General features: G+C 39.9%; 1 protein-coding gene across 3 annotated transcripts; it reads right to left on the reverse strand.

The window, feature by feature from the left end:
- Positions 1 to 189: 189 nt before the first annotated feature.
- slc38a5b (solute carrier family 38 member 5b) lies at positions 190 to 17,423 on the reverse strand. 3 transcript variants are annotated; one of them, XM_048241087.1, is made up of 17 exons: positions 17,257 to 17,423; positions 12,434 to 12,584; positions 12,313 to 12,327; positions 11,759 to 11,828; positions 11,533 to 11,648; positions 10,330 to 10,403; positions 9,920 to 10,012; positions 9,302 to 9,383; positions 8,895 to 8,977; positions 8,701 to 8,759; positions 7,519 to 7,638; positions 6,427 to 6,506; positions 5,966 to 6,066; positions 5,634 to 5,758; positions 3,020 to 3,164; positions 2,793 to 2,896; positions 190 to 2,490 (listed from the first exon to the last, which is right to left on the reverse strand). In XM_048241087.1, exons 2-17 carry the CDS (start codon positions 12,490 to 12,492, stop codon positions 2,386 to 2,388), a joined length of 1,431 nt encoding a protein of 476 aa, XP_048097044.1. In that variant the 5' UTR covers positions 12,493 to 12,584; positions 17,257 to 17,423; the 3' UTR covers positions 190 to 2,385. The 3 variants fall into 3 exon arrangements, with proteins under 3 accessions (XP_048097044.1, XP_048097045.1, XP_048097046.1); XM_048241088.1 differs by lacking the exon at positions 17,257 to 17,423 and adding an exon at positions 14,684 to 14,799; XM_048241089.1 differs by lacking the exon at positions 12,313 to 12,327.
- Positions 17,424 to 19,015: the final 1,592 nt, after the last annotated feature.

The raw sequence follows: 19,015 nt of genomic DNA on the forward strand, positions 1-19,015 counted from the left end.
CTGTGATCTACATTAATCTATTGTTTTTTATCAAATGGGCCCATATAGAAATATGAGGAGATGTGTATGCAAACAATTCTTTTATATATAATAACGTTTTAAAACACAATATTGAAGGCATTGACAGGATTTCCATTCATTATACCTCTCCCCCTAGACTGTGTAAAGAACACTCATACACAGAAACAATTGATGACCAATCACCTTTATTGAAACAAAATTGAGGCTCATGATGAAACAAATCGAGTCTCACGGTCTCAGTGACCAACAGTACAGAGCCCCAGACTGGACAAGCGACTGGTCAGCTCTTTCTACTGTTGAGTCATAGCCAGCCATCACATAGGAACACATGTGGAAGAAATTAAGATGAACACACAACATGATACGCCAGTAAGCATATTAGCTTCACTTCATCACTTCATAATAAAGCTTCAGCTGATGTAGTGTAACTTGTTCCTCTGAATTGCATGGTTAAACACATTTTTTTAAATACTCACATCATTTCATAAAGTCTATAAAATGTCTATGACAAAATGGTTTAATAGCCCTCCTCCCCTTTCTCTTTGTGTCATCTATGCTGATTGGTGATTGTCAATTGGCTTAGTATACATACAGGCCTTGAGGTAAGTATGCAAAGTCATTTCCAATGAATGTACTGTACCAACCAGATGTTGAAAAATACATTAACAATATAATTGAACCCACAATCATAACATTGATATAATCACATTATCATAAATATGTCTAGCACATGACATATTCTATCATTACCGTCATGAAAGTATGTATCCATCTAACAGTGTTCTATTATTAGTATCAGTAATGACAACTATCAAAATATATAATGCCATGCCATGACAGCATATTTAAGCGTGTGACAATGGCATCTGAAATTCTGAGAACAGCCATATTGATTACTGATAATAGGAACATGACAGCCCTGTCATTGGATATCATAATGACAAAAGACAGGATACAACATCTTCTATGACACGTGGTTGATATGTCACTGCTGTGGCAGATAGTTTAGAGTTTCAACTAAAATATTGCTCCTGAAAAAGCACTCTACTATTAACTTCTTCTCCAGAACAACAGCTCTCACAAGTCATCCATTAACAACCTGTTGCCAGAAAGTACAGATCAAAGCAGCGTATGATTCAGCAAGGTAAATGTAGTGTATAGCTGCATAGAAACATAGGAACATAAATCCTCCTTAAAAAAATCTAAAAACAGAAATGTTGGTACCTCATCTCTTACCCCACACAAAACATTTCACATTGAAGCACAACAATGTTTCCTCATTTTAACTGGTCTATATTGGACATAAATAAATTACTGCTAATTATATCAAATGTCTCTTTTGGTTACATCTTTTAAATTATTTTCCAGCACAGTTTTTCACAGTAGCATCAGTTGATCTGATATATCTCGACAGCTAACAATTAAAATGATCATATCTTTGAGGGATTTGGGGGGATGTGCAGCATGTTGCATTTGTTGCCGTTGGACTCACAACTGAGAGCCTGACGAATCTAATCTAATGCACTGGAACAGCGGAAACAAGATAAAGGGTTGAACCAGACTACATAATCATTTCAATGTCCATTCAGACGTACACCGTTATTGCAGGTCTAGCAGCATTGTGATTTTCTGACCAAAAAAAAACACAGTGATTTGAGGTGTTTACTTTCCTATTCCCACATCTTGTTTCACAGCATTGCAGCGCTGTGTCAAGCCCAAGATTCCATGGTGAGAGTAAAACAAACAAGCAGGAGAAAAAAAAGGTAGTGTTGGCAGCGCTGATGCAAGAGAAAGAGCACAGCATTTGGACATTCCAGGTCCCACCCAAAGGGATAAATTTAGCCTTTCCACATTTATTTATACCTCTCTATTTATTATTTTTTCTTTCTTTTTTCTTCTCCTATTCTGGCATCCTCTTTGTCTTGGACCATTTTGCTTGGCCTGTCTCAGGCATATACTGGGTCGTTTTTATTTGAGCTTTTTTAAAATCATATTTTATTTTGAAAAAACGGTCATCATCTCTGAAACAATTGAGACGTCTCCCCAAACTGCTGGCGCGGGGACGTGACCTCACACTTCCACTTCCTCTGCGACTATCATGGCTACCATGAAAATTCATAGTTAACAGACATTAGCATTCGTTGTTTTTTTCATTTTTTTTTTCAAAGGTGGTGGCGGGAAACACGGTTTTTACCGCAACACAGGGAGGTAAAGACGTGGTCAGAGGGAAGGGGGGTCCGGCCTGTCCGCTGTGGCTGACTCCGCTCGCCTGACTGGGCCGACCGACCTGAATCGGGGGGTCAGGGGTGGCCACAGGGTGACCCCGGGACAGGCGTCGAGACCTCTCTTGGACAGGGGGTGGTACTAGTGTCCACCGCCACTCCTCTTCTCTCCCGTGATCCAGTCAAGGGCAATGAAGGTCAGACTCATGGTCATGAAGATGAAGCCCATAGCAGTGAAACAGGCAGCCTGGGCAGGGAGGAGGGGGGCAGTCAGAGGATGTTGGACAGAGGATTTAGAAAAAAATAAATAAATAAATAAAATATATATATATATATAGATATTGTTATCTTTTATTCATGTAAATACCTGCAAATGTAACGAATTTCATTTTAACGCCATGTCTTATGTCTTATGTCTTTTGAGAATATAGAGGTGTTGTTCAATACTATCACACCTGCTTAGCTGACATTAATACGTCATTTCCTCTTACTGTGTGCTGTGTCTCCACAGAGACAGAAGCTTGTGTGAATCATACGGTAGAGGCCTACCTGGATTTTTGGTCTGGAGTTCATGGGCTCCTGTTCTGTGGGAACGATGCGGATGTAGAACAGGCCGGGCAGGATGAAGATCAGGCTGGGTGCAGATGTGGCCCCTGTTCAAAGTGAGAGACACTGCAAATATCAGTCACTTCACGTTTACTTCAGATTTCAAAGATACAGAGACATATCATAACAATCCTAGATAAGTATGGGGCCTCGCAGTCCTCCCTTCTTACCGATGATGCCGAAGATGTCTCGGATGTTGGGAACGAGAATGACCAGCAGGTTGACGACAAAGAGCAGGCAGACGGCGATGCCGATGTGGCGGGCCCAGTGGAAGGGCTTCTCTGGGAAAAGAAGTTGCAGAAGAGCCCTGCGGATCTGAACACACACACACACACACACACACACACACACACACACGATTCATCATCATGACTCACCACAAGAATGCACGTAGATACAATCTGTGGTTAATTATGGCAAGAATAAAAAAGCCTACTCCAGAATAAACGTTGAAGCTATCATACCATGTTCTTTTTGACACTGTCTTTCTGACATTGTATGGTTTATTTCCCAAAGCATTTCAATATTTATTTTATTGATGCATCATGACCCATGACATTGCTTTCTTTTGGATGAATGTCAAAGCACCCAACCTACTGTTATGTGTCTCATAATTCATGAAAAATCAGGAAAACTATGTATTTAACACCCCCAATTATTACCACTTTTGTTCAGAAATACTAAAACAATGATGTTTTTTAACACTTCAAAATAACATTTGCTAAATGAACCTTAGTCCTACTTATGAACCTTATTTTTCAGTAGCCATAGGTGTGTAGATTTGAACAAAATCTGGTTTGATTCTTAACGGGAGCATTTACTGCCTGAAATATCCGATTTTGTTTACCACGCTCGGAGTTATAGTGCTGGCCTGATGGGTCGCCTATTTACACCGTTTCAACAGCACATGACGGTTAGACCGAATTCTCGTCATGAAATTAAAATTCCACTGGAGCTCCAAGCGGTTGTGTACACGCAGCCTTACAACACTGTTTACAGCTCTTCAGGTCACGGTAAAATGTCCTTTTTGGTACATAGCTAATTTAGATACACCTATGGTGTGGGTGGTTGCGTTTCTTTAGGAGTCCGCCGTCTTGGTTTGTACGGAAATGGATATAAATGACACATAGGCTACACGGAAGACGGCGGAAATACGGGACCGACGGTAATAGGGGGAGTTCCGATATGTATGTAAGTGTTTTCTGATACGCTTACAATTACATTTTGGTAATTTAGTTGACGCTTTTACCCGAAGCGACTTAAAAAAAAAGTGAAACGATCAAGGCACAGCACGACTACGACATGTTAGTGCAGCAATAAGTACTGCCCCCATAGAATAGAATGACACTTCAAGCAAAGTTAGGTCAAGAAAAGGAGAAGAGGAATAGTCAGAATAGGGAAGAGGGTCATGGTAAATTAAGCATGTCCAGTTGTTAGTGCTAGAAGAGGGGTAGAGTTGGGTTTTCAGGAGGTGTTGGGGGGTGGTAGTGTAGGTGGCTAGTGGCTGTTGTGTCACAGCAGGTCCTTATCATTGCCAATCATGACATCACGCAGGAGTTCAATTCTGAGCTTTCAAACAGCGCATAAAAACCTGAACCTTCACATCTGTCTGTTGGGTGCGCTATGCTATGCTAACAAGCTCGCCAGTGCGAGAGGCTGTGTAGTGAAGCACAAAGACGTCACAAGCCAGCAGCGCCAGTTTTGAATGGGACTTTAACACGTTGATCTACTTCATTTTCTTCTTTTCTCTTTGTGTATACATAGTTCATAGTAAACCTTTTTGAAGAGCATTTTCCTTGTCCGTAAGTCAAATTTATTCCACTACAGTGGCTGGAGCTAGCATGTAGTTGCTAAGGAGCTGGGCTAGCATGTAGCCAGAAAGTTGTGGGTTCAATACCCGGCTTCCACCATTATGCCCTTGAGCAAGACACTTAACCCCGAGCTGCTCCGGGGACAATGGTCCTTGTAAGGTAATTGACATATGTAAGTGGCTTTGGATAAACGCATCTGCTAAATGAATAAATGTAAATGTTTTTAGAGGGGCATCCCCTCTATTGAAATCCATAGACTTTATTATTATTATTATTATTATTATTATTATTATTTATTTTCTTTTTACCTTTTTGTGTGCGCTATTCAGCCCAAACCGCTTAACGTACAAATTTGGTTGAAGCACCGTTCCGTAGATCTTCCAAGGCTTTACCGTCCTATCCATTTTTCATTTTTGAGAAGTTTATACTTTTTGAGATTTGTCATTAAAAGTGTATTTTAGAGTTGACATAGACTTGAATGAGGGCTGTGATGTCATAATAGAGCCAGCTGCGCTCGTTAAGTAGTTCTCAGAGCAGTTCCCAGGCTAATCAGAACACTGGCACAGGTGTCACCTGTGAGGAATTCAACTGTCTCAGCTTCTAAGCATACAATCTAGCTCTACCTGAACTACACATCCTGTTAAAGTGTTTCCTGTGTGTCAAAATAAAAGTCCCAGCCATATCTCATGCATTCAGCATTATATCTCCAGAACGGCTTGACGTACATGCTTCAAATTTGGTACGAGTGTTTTTATGGACTCAAGGTCAAAAACACCTCGAGTATGATATCTCAAGAATGCCATGTCACACAAGATTCAAATTTGGTTACTCCAAAAGCACCTTCGCAGGTATCACAATTACCCTACCAACCAGCTAGCAGCAAGCTCAACAGCCCCACCAACACCCTAACCAGCAGACTGCATCCCCTCGTGTAATTCCTCGGAATTGCATTTCTAGTCTAATATGCTCTCACCGGGAACAGCACAACAGGCACAGTGAGCGTGACAGCCACCAGAACAGCCAGTCGCACACACAGGATCAGTGTGTCCATGGGATCCACCTTGCTGTACGTATGAAGCAGCTCGGCCTCCACATTTCCTGTCAGTGCAAAACAAAGGACGTCACTCCGACTGCAAACGTACAATAAAATAAACACCCAAAGTACAAGGTACAGGTATTCCCAGGGCAAGGCACAGAGTACAAAGACCTGAATGTCATTTCATTACATATGTCTTTGGTGCCTGGCATCCAGCCAATCAAATGTCCAGTAGTGACTGAATTTGACTGTCAGTGGTCTTTTCTTACCATAGAAGGTGAGGTAGCCAAAGATTGCAGTGAGAAGGTACATGACAAACATGCCCAAAATGGACACATTTGCAACAGACTGCATGCGTCTTTTGGTAGCACTGAAGAACACCATGACAAAAAAAACACAAAACAAAAAAACTAATTAGAACAGTATCTCCAAATTAACATGAAGTTGGACAATTCAGTTGGGAATCATTTCTATTTAATTGGAAATCCTACCAAGAAGAGTGGTCATTGCATAGGCCTACTTGACTTGTCTGTTAAGCAAATAGTTTCACAACAAAAAGTGTGGTGTGGGGGGAACAGAAATATCTATGAAGCAATGAGGTTTTTAGAAGGGCAAATTCTAGGTGCTACAGACATGCGCTAAGTCTGTGCATACATTATAGCCTAATATGATGTACGGCATACGACTCAGTACTATTTATGCTGTGAGCTACAGTTTACAGAAGACATACTTGTGCAGCTCAGTGTAGATGGGCAGCACCTCGGGGTGGCACACAAAGGCAAACGCCAGGATGGGAACTGTGTAGGCAGTCTAAACACAGGATCAGAGATTAATTATATTTTTCCTCAATTAAAATGATCATGCAATATTAATTAAACATAATTGTTATTTAATATTTCACTTTCATATTGATAATTGCAATGAGTAGTGAAAAGTATTACATAAAATTACAGTGTCACAAGTTTGCTTAAAAATGTATACACAAATCTGGTATAGCTAGTATAGCACAGGGGGTCTCAAAGGTTTGAGGTCCAAGGGGGTAAAAAAACCCCTTCATAACCATAAAAATTAAGCATATACAGTCTTATTTGTATTCTCTGAAGTTGTGGCCAGGTTCACTATCCTGTGTGTTCTGGCAGGTGTGTATCTTGGTCTTTTGTCAACTTTAGATTTTGCATCACTTGACAATGCAAACTGACAAACATTTCTCCACGGTCACGGTGCTAGCTAGCTAGCAAATTAGCTAAGCTAAGCAGCAGTAAGAATGGTTCTTTGTGAACTAATTCAAGTTAAATGTTAATGTGGAGACACAATTTGCTTGTTTTATTGATAAAAGGGTCGCCATCAATAGATCAAAATTGTTGATAAACTTAATTGTTAATAAACTAAATGATAAACTTTAACAACAACACATCACTTAAGGCTAATTATTATGCAGACCCCTTGGCTATGGCTCGCTGACCCCACTTTGAGAACCACTGGTATAGCACGTTTAAGACAAGATTATTAACAATTGATGTAACTAGGCAGAAGTGGCCAGAGTAAGTTATCTTGAGATGTCCTAAGACTATGATATTATAACAGGCACGCGGTTTCTAGTAACAAGCTTGCAGTTTAGATGTACAGATCTCATGGCATAATAAATAGCCTCTCCAAAAAGCCTATAAATAGCCTCCAACCTTATGTGGTGATGACTCCTTATTGAGTTATCCCCCAAAAAAATATATATTCATAGGAGTAATTTTACGCACTCCTATGAATCTTTGCCACTTTTAGAACTCCTCGTCTTGGCCCTTAGCCATGAGATATGAATTTCCCTCACCTGCTGATTGATAGTGAGAAGCTTCCCTTCACAATCCTCTTCAACGGTGTCATTTATGTAGGAGCTGTTACTATTGAAGGTCTCAAAGGGACAAGGGATGTTGTACTTCTTGTAAATGACCTGCAAAGAGGCGTGATGAGAATGAGACAGACAGACACAGCACTCCAAACGTCAGTAGAGCAACACAATGGTGACACACTGATGGATTTCCCAGATTATTTGGGTGCAGCCAAGAAGCAACAGCACATTTATGGGGAGCATAAGAAATCCAACCCATGTGGTGGTGGTTGGCCACTGAGCTTTCTGAGCTCTTTTGCACATGTCTGATCGGAGGAGCCAGCCATGGCTTTGGGCCAAGTTCAGTCAAATAGTGAACTTCCTCTGGTGTTTATGTTACAAGCTTAGATGAGCTTGTAATGTACAGTACTCAGAAATCACTCATGGATGTGCTCCATTCTACAAATTGTTTAGATAATCAACATAAAATAGAATTGAATAAAATTTGTGAATGTAATAGTTATATGATGCTATTATAAAATCACTGCATAAGATTTACCAGGACATATTACTCAAAGTTAACCTATTCTAAGCTTCACTTAGAAGCTTCAATATTTCCCCTATATTTGTTAGCATCATTTACAGTATTGTAAAGGTCTGACATCCCAGACTTGGATTAAGCCTATAGTCTTTGGCTAAAAGCGAACTTCAATGAAGATCTCCATTGACAAAGAGCTTTTAGTCTAAGACTAGGCTGAACCCAAGTCTGGACCACAGGCCCTATATTACACAAACTCAAACAAGAAGCTGAGTTGACAAGTCAACCATTACATTACATTACATTACATTTGGCTGACGCTTTTTTAGCCAAAGCGACTAACAACATGGTAAACAGTTTAAGTTTTAGAGCAATTCTCAACAATTTTAGGACAATTTAAAAACATTAGAGTACAGTAAGAAGAAGTGCATCAGTGAGTGCTGTTTTTAACAGTTACTTGTCAGTTTAAGACGGCTGGTGAGTGCTAGGATCAGTAAGACTTGTTGTAAGTGTTGCTATATCAACCAGATCGATATGCTTTGGTTTCTTTGGAACAGGTAAAAAAACCCTTTGTTTCATGAAAGGGAATGTCTTCACACCAATAACTTTCAACTGTGACTTGATTGGTTGTGCTGAACTCCACCTACCGAGCACAGGAAAAATACCATGCAGCTCAGAGAGAAACCACTGGTGTAGCCAAGATACCCTGCAAATACATTCACAATTTATTTATAGCGCAATTGTAATCATACGTTGCTTTCATTGTGTCTCAACAAGGTGCAGGGCATTTGCAAGTGGACAGTTTCAAGTCTGTCAGTTTATTATAAGCATGCCCACATACCCAGTTGTTTCATCAGGGCAAGGGGAAGGATGATGCAGATGCTGACAATGATAATGAGGTTGTTGCCATTCAAGAACCATTCCCTGTGGAGAGGGGTTTTCCCAAAAGAATGCAGGTAAGGATATTTCAATCCTGAAACTACACGTTGGTAATTAATACTGCTATACTGAGCACTCTGTTTCTCCATATGGCAGGCTTAATTTGTAAATTCAAATAGACAGTCAGTCTCTTCTTTACCCTTGTGTAATGAGGCAGAGATTGATGTGTATCAAATTTAGAACGGGTGAACTATCACTATAAACTGATACAAGTTTAATGTAATGCTGGGCCTTTGCATAGACTGTCATTTCATATGTGGCAAGGGAGAATTGTGTACTTTTACAGTACTGGAATGAAATGGCACTCACCCAGTGTTGGAATGCTTTCCCAGAAAGGTTTGGATAACCAGGGGGAGCTCATACTTCACAATGAATAGGTAGCTGGACATGGCTGAGAGACATAAAAATTCTCTCAAGCAGTCGCCACAAAAACACATGAGTCACGAGTGACTAGTGTACACTAGTGCCTTCAGTGTTCAGCAAAAGGCAGAAAACATTGCAGCAACGTTCAAAAAACTTGGCGGTAAACAATTCAATATTTGTTTTATAGGCCACAAGGGTATGTTATGTAACAGTAGCAATGTTCCACGTGATTATGAGCGAGTGTGCGTCCATGTGGTTTTCAGCTTGTGCCAAGTCCAACATTAGCCCACCACATTGGAATAACATGTCCCTGGTACATCTTAACAACATGTGGCCTCATTTGTCTCCATTGCTCTTTCCTTCATGAGATAATGTCAATATACTACACCTGCTAGACCAACAAAACTCATATGGCCCATATGGTGAATATATGATGCAATGGTTATGGATGTGAGAGGTCTGAATTGGGTGCTAGACCTTTGGCATATTGATATTTGTCAGTGATTAATCTGATAGAGACTGCATAGTGACAGCTAAAGAGACATTTACTACGGTGAGACTTACCCCCAATGTTGTGCATGGTGATTACCATAGCAGCTAACAGCTTCCCAGGCTGACCAAAGGCACGCATCCCAAGTTGCTCATATGCACGAATACCTGGGAAATATTCACATCAATTGTTTCAAACAAAGGCAATAGATTATTAACATTACCTAAATGACGTACTAATCCTGTGTAAAGAACAGAACATTGTTTCTTCATGCTGTGGTAAATAGTTTTATTGATGAATTGTTAGTTAAGAGATCCTGACTGAAGAGTAATTCCTTACTTAACATCAGACATCTTATTTCCAAGGTTCATAGTTTATTTCTCTTAGTTATTGTAAGTCGTGAGAGCTTATAGAAAATGAAAAGGTAAAAACACTACAGTACATGTAGTCTACCGCGCTTCCGAGACGCCTGTAAAATCCTTACCCACAACTCCAGCACTTTTCAGAAGCAGGTGAACAGAGTAAGACGACAGGACAGCAATGCAAGTCAACAAGATCCTGTAGACGAGGAAAAACAAACATTTCAAGTGGGTAAACAGGCTAATCAAAGTCATATGTTTTCAATCTTAGATCAAATCATGTGGGTGGCCGATCACACCACCTCACACTAAGGGCCAGTGTGCATAAGATTTTAGTCCCAAAATAAGGTGCCCAATTCCAACCCTAATTTCACTTAATTTCTTATTTTTTACCATAGTTTCCAATCTTAAAAACTGACAGAAGCATGCATGTATGCCAGGCACTAAATATGCTCATTTTGTTTGTTTTGTACATTTTGATGCTTGAATCTAACACAAAAACATATGTTTCAGAGCTAAATCATCCTGCCTAAATCTTTATTCCTAGTCATTGTAACTGTAGAAGCTAGCTAGGTAATTATCCAATATGTCAAACACTTAAAATAGGCTGTTTCACCTTCACAGTATAACCTTTTTGGAAAGTGGCATATGTCTATATGTCTATGACATATCTTTCCTGGTACAATGCTCATACTAGAACATTGTTCCATGCTTGCTTGCTTTCTTTTTTTGACTGTAATTTGGATAGTTCCCATTGGGCAATGTCACTGAGACTTGACTCTATCGTGCACATGTTTCGCCCTGTATCTCAATGTGCAGCACAACAGAGTGCTCCCAAACACTTTATCTTCCTGCTACCTTGACACATGCAGTGCCAGTGAGGTCTTTGTGTAAGCAATGCGGCACACGTGTCTTTGAGTCCCTCCCCCTTCCCATCACCCTGTATGCACACCTTGTCCGCAGGCGAGGCCATACTTCATTTGTCAGCTCAGGGCTAAATTTAAATTCTGTAATATGATTTGAGGAGCTCGTGGGCCACCAGCCACACCCCCATCGCCCCCAGGGCAGATTATTTGTGTACAGACACAATGTTCGGTCAAGACCCTCACAATCAGGCGTGACTTCTTGCTACAAGTTATGAATTTTGTGCCCAGTGCCAATTCTGTGTGCCAAAAATGCCACACAGCCACACAATGGACAATAGTGACCCTCGTAAAGATGATTCATGGTTTAGTTTTCTTTCTAAGAGCATTAGTTCATGTGCAAGCAACTCTGTGTATAAGCTGTACATAGTTTTATATCTTTTCAGTGCTTATTATGTTACTCACACAAAGAGGATGACGCCAGTGTTGGACATGGCATATGACAGTCCCAAAATCCCACTACCCATGATGGCATTGCTGAGGTTGAAAACAGACATTCCAAAAGAGGTCTTGCCTTCAAACTAAAAGAAATGACGAAAAACAACTACATCTGACTATGTCAATTTGACTGGAGCATAACATCACAATAACTAGCAGTTGCTTTCAACATCATTCTGCCAAAGATACTCACATCTGTAAACTGGGATTTTTTTTCTCCATCACTCTTGTGGGGCAGGAACTCCTCTTGTTCGGGTTCAAACCTGCGACACGAGAAAGACAACAAGTAAAGCTAATGTTTCAAAATACTGTGCAAAACTGTCTGGACACCAACTGTGATATTACATTGTCATAAATAACAGCATAAATAAATAACATTATTATGATTGAATGTAACAAAACAAATGAATGCAAATGAAAAATTAATGCAGAATTAATGCACATTTCTAGAAGCCCGTGCGACAAATTAAATTTGCTGCTGCTAGGGTATGTCTAGATTTCTAGGCTACATTTCTAGACAAATTATGGGAAAGCATGCCTTAACCTGTATTAGAACAGTGAGTGGAATTCAATGGCAAGTAACTTCACTATGCTACCAGAACTGAACATCAAATCAGATTTAGTTTGGTCAGCCGAAGCAGAGAGGTATTGAGTACAAATGTTATGGCCATTACTTGGTAGATCTACAGCTTGACTACTGAGATACAGACACACAAGCTCATTCAGTCACTATCAGAGTCAACCTACCATGAGTTACAATCCCTATGGTGAGAGATAAAGAATGAGAAGAACACAACACTTTAAAACATTTGTTTTGGTTTTACTGTGATGTTGAGCAGCTGTAATGTCTGCCAAAGAGGAAACCTACCCTTCTTCCAGAGGGTGAAAGTCATGGTGATGGGTACCATTTAGCTTCTGGAGTTCCATACTTCTTACAGGAAAGGCACAGGTGTCTTGATATGCACAGTTTTACAGTGATTTTAGGAGTGTTGTGGCTCTGGAGTTCTCTGCACTCAGTTCTGTAAAAAATAAAACAGTAATCCATCAGGATTTCGAACGCAGAGAATTTCAACAAGAAAAAAATCGCAAGGCTGGATGCACAGAGTAACCATGAGACCTGTCAAGATGTTGCCCATAGAATTAAACTGCTCAACATGTGTCTGCTTCTCACAGCCTTCCAACATGTGGTGATCGGAGGGAGGGGAAAAAAAGATTGATTTCCCCTTCCGCTCTGCCTTTCCCTTCATTGCCTATCAGTGACATGGGCTGCCTGGGCAGACTAACATATGGGATTGACATGACTGCTGTCATGGCATCTGACTGGCACTGACGGTAAAGACACATGGGTTGTGAATACACTTGCATGTGTAAGATGTGCTCAACTGTGCAGACCGTTTAGGAGATCACATTTTATTTTAATCAGAAGGAAAGATTCTTTAGAGCTCTCTCTAGACCCCTAAACGATGGTCCTCCCTTCGACTGATTCCTTTATAACATATTCAATGCAATTCAAATCTAAGAAGCATAAATTACATTACATAAAATGGACACATAACACTAAATACATGCCACAAACATTCCAACATTGGTTGTAATATCCAAATCAGATATTATATTAAGTACGAGTATAGTTTTAGATTAGTCTTTTGAGCTATTCCTTCGCCATTTAATATATCAGGACAAAATCAATCAGACAATAGCAAGACTGATTTGCATGTTAATAACTAATTTGTATTTACTAAACCTTCAACTTGAAATTTTACTGCAGAGAAGTGAATTGATGCAGAGAATGTCAATTTAAGCATAAAATATATGCAACTATACTTAAACAGGCAAGCAAGTTGTGCTCCACCTGCAAATAATATACAGACTCCAACAAGGGAGACTGCCCTTGATGTGAACTATCCATGCATCTCTAGCTGTCCAGTATTTTTCCAGTGCAGTATTTTTACTTGGGGGATGGATACGTGGCTCAAAAGAGTTTGGATGCCAGCCACACATTACCGGCTGTGACTCCCCACCATATGTCGGTCTCAGCGTTGTATTACACGACATAACCAGACACTGATAAGATTATATTATTCTCCTCCATTTTACCCCCGATCTAGAGGATTTAAAAAAAATAAAAAATCATTGGTGGCTTTTTTCCAAAAACAAGAAGCGGAATAGAACATGTCATTCAGCACGTTCAGATCCCAGAGGTCAATAAAAGAAGAGATTTGTGTGGCAGATATATTCTTTGTCAAGTATAATTGTAAGGGTTGTACTTGTTTCTCATAACATATCATCAGAAAGTCTGGGAATGCAAAAGCCAGAGAGCAATTTTTCATGTAATTTAAACCGTAACACCACATCACGTCTTTCAAACGGCCTGCTCTGAAAATATGCACAGAAAAACTAGCTAAACTGTGTTTCCGTTGGAAAAGACTCAAACTCTTTGTACTGTCCATTATGTTTCCATAATTTAATAAGCCACTTCATTTATTTTGGATGGATAAGACACAAAACAAGACTTCAACCTTGATGGTTAAGATAGAAAAAACAACAAAGGGGACAATACTCAATGTCAACCTAAACACAGATTTGAAATGTCTAGTGCAGACATTAGGACATTAACAACATGCTATGGTCTGCTGTTCGTTACATTCTCGCAAGAAATGACACAAACATGTTTGACAGGTATGACTTCAACAAGACAGATGCAAAATGTCACACTCCCTCCTGTGAAAGTATTTAACCCCAACAGGGCATTTGACCCACAGCCACACACACATACACACACAGACAAGTGAAGAAGACTTAATATAAGTCTCTTGACATGGTATGATGCAAGCCACACACACCATCTTATAGAAAATAAGGGGTGGTGGTAGTGTAGTGGTTAAGGAGCTGGGCTAGCGTGCAGTAGCCTGAAAGTTGTCGGTTCAATTCCCGGCTTCCACCGTTCCGCCCTTGAGCAAGGCACTTAACCCCAAGTTGCTCCGGGGACAATGTGATCCCTTGTAATATAGCTGACATATGTAAGTCACTTTGGTCAAGAAGTGTCTGCTAAATGTAATGTAAAACGTAAACATAAAACATTTAACCTCATTGGTGCAATTTCCCCAAGTTAACTTACCCACAATGACAATCGGTGTGCTGATCACTACTCAACACTGATGTCCTCCTCCCCAGTGACCTCCCAGAGTTTACAATCCCAAATGAACCCTTTGAACAGTGTGGGTGCAGATGCAGTCAATGAGCTATTTGCTTAACCCTCTTAGCACTCTGTTAAAACATTTGGAAGAGAGGGGAGTAAGGGTGTCTGGTAACATCCATTCTTAACCCTTTCCTGTCCAAAAGCACTTTTGACATCAGTGCTGTCGTTTTTTTCCATCACATCTCCCTGTAGATGGAATATTGAGCCCATGGCCAAAGCCAGTATAACTTTGAATGTACGTTTGGATTTCACACTCTCGCAAACACTTTCTGTCATGGCCTAAATCTCACCCAAAGGTCATCTGTTGGCATCTATCAAAGCAACGGTCTCTCTTGGTACATTCATGTCCATGATCCCAACTGTCACTTTCTGTTTCTTTGCTTTGTCTTGTCTCAGCAAATTCTAAATTTGACCTTATCCTGAATTAGGTTAGGTTTTAGTTTTTATCTAAAGTGACAAATTACCGCTCATAATTTTAACACTACACATTTCCGACACAAATGCTCTTTCTATGTCAGACACATTTTACTACAGAGACATGCCCACACTTGCATCTCAGAATTTCCTAGAAGGTACTAGATGCCCCCCCCCCCACCACACACACTCCCCCACCCCCACCACACACACTCCCCCACCCCCACCACACACACTCCCCCATCTCTGAACTCAAAGCACCTTTGCAAAGAAGACATGCTCACAAATTCTACACCACATTCTATTTGGTTTAGCTACATTATGTATTTTCAGATGTATGGAAATTCTGCCTTCAACACTATAGACCTGCCACATATGTTTTAGTAAAACTAATGACAGAGATCACATTGCATGCAAATGTGATGGCAATGTTTTTGTTATAATGGGCATTTCGACAATCCTTTTTCCTCATCACTCATTGGACATAATGTTCAGGGCACATTTGTAGTCTTGACCATAGGCAAAATAATGGCAGGATATGCAAGGATATGCTTGCCAGATGGCCCCTTGGTGAAAATCAATTGTGTGTGCCCAAAGTTCATCATTAGCAATGCTATTGTGTGGAACAAAGTGAACAATGTGCAATAACTCAGGACTTTTGGGATTATAATGAGTGGCAAGTGATTGATTCCAAGCCCTATATGATTTGAATGTATCAAATTCATTTGTAGCCCATAAGTTTATGTTGTTGTTACAGACTGTTTTCTCATAAGTGAGGGCATTTGCAAAAAGGAAGAGGGTTTTAAAAGTTTCCATGAGAAGTTCCATGAGAATAGTCCAACTGAATGACGCAGAATGCCACACGAGAGTAACAAATCTTGGGGGGGATGAAATTTCACAATTTCGCTTGGCTGGGTCATGTCAACAGTTTTACTATTTTAGTGACAATTCAAAACACAACTGGAAAAAATTTCTATGTGCTAAATTAATGGTGGAATTGCATCAAAAATAAAATTGTTGCCACTGTGATTGAAGTTAATATCAGGAACTTATCAGGAAAAAGCAAATTAAGTTTGTCCAAATGACACAAAAATAAAAGCACTATATCTTGACCTATTTTTCTCCCATATATGAGGGTATAGCTTGGATGTTGCATAACACATAAAATAGTGTTTCATCCTGTGGGTTGGACAAAATGTAATCCTACACTCTCACAATACTTACCATATTCACAAGACAAATAGAACCATAAGCTATAGAGGTTAGCATATAGTTTGCTTAGAGCCAACATATCACCATATAACATGTTAAACCAAATGTTACATGCTGAATAGCCTAGTGTACCGTAAACTTCACTTAGGTTAGTTGAGCTTTTCCCCTTTGGGGATCCTACATACTTTTCAGAGTAGCTCAACATTTAAAATAGTGAGAGGGAGCAGGCAAATTCAGTGCTGAGTTTTAAGGTCATCTACTTTTATTCACTTAAAGGTACAGAATGTTATATTATAACAAAGATGTTAAAAAGTGTATAACATGTAGTGTCGTCTGTTGCATTCTTATCGCAACATTATGCCTGATTTACTCACAAATGCTATTGCAGTTAGAAAGTATTTACTTACTTTGATATACTTTTGTTTCACAAAGTACGTAACAAGAACCAAGAGTTTGCTGTTTTAGTTGTAAATGTGTACACAATTGGCATTTAGCAGTGTGGTGCTAGCATAGGTGAGAGAAAACTACTTGCCTTACAGTTGATTTAAAAACAGCACTTTTACATAGTGTATACTTCTGATCTGACATTACTGGAGAGCTACTCTACACACAGTCAGTTCTTTTTTCACACTCAACAGAAACAGAGAAACAGAAGGCCACAGTTACTGTCAAATACCAAAATTAATTCAAGAAAAAAACAAAAAAGTGCAGAAAGGAATGTAGACAGATTTTAGCCAACAGGAAAGTTTCCATTCTCACACTGAAGGTGGACGTTTCCTCGGCTATAGCCTTCCTGTCTAAAAGAGTAGTGTCTTTTTATGGCCCATGTGGCTTGGGAGCTCTGAAAAGAAAGGCAGAGTTCTCACCTTTGCTGCAAATGGAAGTTTCTTTTTCCCCAAACCAGTTGCTGTAGTATTGCCTTGGAACAGTGTATTACAATGTCTCTAGGTGGTAAATGAGAGCAGAAAAGGAGAATACTTAGACACTCTAGAACTAGAGAAAGAGAGAGGGAGAAAGAGAGTGAGGGAAGGGAGAGACAGATAGGGGGGTGAACATGTGGAGGAAAGGCACTAAAAGGGAAGGTCTCAAATTTCTTCTGATGTCACAAGTCACTCCTAGTGCCAGCTGAAACCAGAATAGAGTCATTCCTGGATGCACTCGTGAACTACTGGAAGTTAGGAATTCACTGAGCTTTATGGGGAAGGAACATACTGGGATCATTGTTGACTGCTCTGTATTTAAACCCACAATCGTCCTCTTCTCTTCTAAGTAATGAATTTTGTAGCCATCACTATTATACTTTGTATGTCATAGACTTTGGCTAGATATAGTTGCCTACCACTTCTGAAGTAACCACATACAGTGGCACATTTAGGCTAGGTATTGCAGCATATTGTTCTCAGGCAGCTTTTCAACATAAATTGCATCACTGTAGTTCTGCCAAGCTACATTATGCTGATAGTAATGTCCTTGCCTGATTTAGCTACTGTGGGATTTCACGTCGTTCTCTGGATGTGCAGCAGTCACAAAAGATTTGGCAGGCAAAAATGTCTGTTTTTTTTGTGTGTGTGTGGCTTGTGAAAGCTGTCATCTTTTTTAGTTTAAGCATTCAAAAAATAGCAACAGAAGGTTAAGAAACATTTGAAATGTGAAAACACTTTTGCTCTTTGTTCCCCAGATATCCACTAAAACCAGCCAGTGCTGGCCTATCTCTAATTGCAATACCACTTTCTACCTTGTGTGGCGCTATATTAAATGCAATGCCAGTCAATGGAAGAGTGCCGCCACGAAAATAATGGTGCACTCAAGAAAACTTGAATCCAACAGAACTCTACATAGCCTACAGCCCCTTAACAGCGTGCCTCTATACATGGATTTCTATGCAACGTCACGAAAACATGCGTGCGCAACCAAGAGGCAGAAAGCACCATAGAACAGAAGAGCAAAAGAATAAAATGAGTTTTTGTGCTGAAAACTGCACCAATTCGAAATCACGATGGTTAGAGAATGTTAAATATGTTCAATATCCCTAACGGAATGCATGTCTTCGCCAAAAATGACAAAATACGATGTTATATTAATAATGCAAATGAACGGCAAACTTTGAAATATAGTCTGAAATGAGATGTTATTATCATTGAGACAACAGGGGTATACAATAAAATCCGATTGTAGCTTACAGCAGCCGACTATTTAGGTTAAATTTATAACGTTGTGGACGGCCACCAAGCGTCTTCTGCCCCACGGCTGCGCGCGCATCTAGTTTTGTTGGTAAAAGGGAAACCCGTGTATAAGGTGCAGGGTGGCATATAGCGCCATGTATAAGGCATTTAGCAATTGTGAACACAAGCTGTTAAGCTATATTAATAGAACAGAAATTGTAACAATACTGTTTTGTAATCATGGAAACACAGTTTTTTTTAAGCAAATGTCATGGGATGATATGATGTATAGACTTGACACATCCGCATGAAACATAGTGTGATCGCCCCCACATGTGTCCCGAGGTACCTTTGTGCTAGTGTGTCTCTAAAACGGGTAGGCAGAAAGCACTTTTGCGCCAATGCGCCACTTTTGCGCCAAAATGTGTGTGTTTTGTTGGGCCATATAGAACTTATACCACCT

This window comes from Alosa alosa, chromosome 4 (genome assembly GCF_017589495.1).
Source record: "Alosa alosa isolate M-15738 ecotype Scorff River chromosome 4, AALO_Geno_1.1, whole genome shotgun sequence".
Taxonomy (NCBI): domain Eukaryota; kingdom Metazoa; phylum Chordata; class Actinopteri; order Clupeiformes; family Clupeidae; genus Alosa; species Alosa alosa.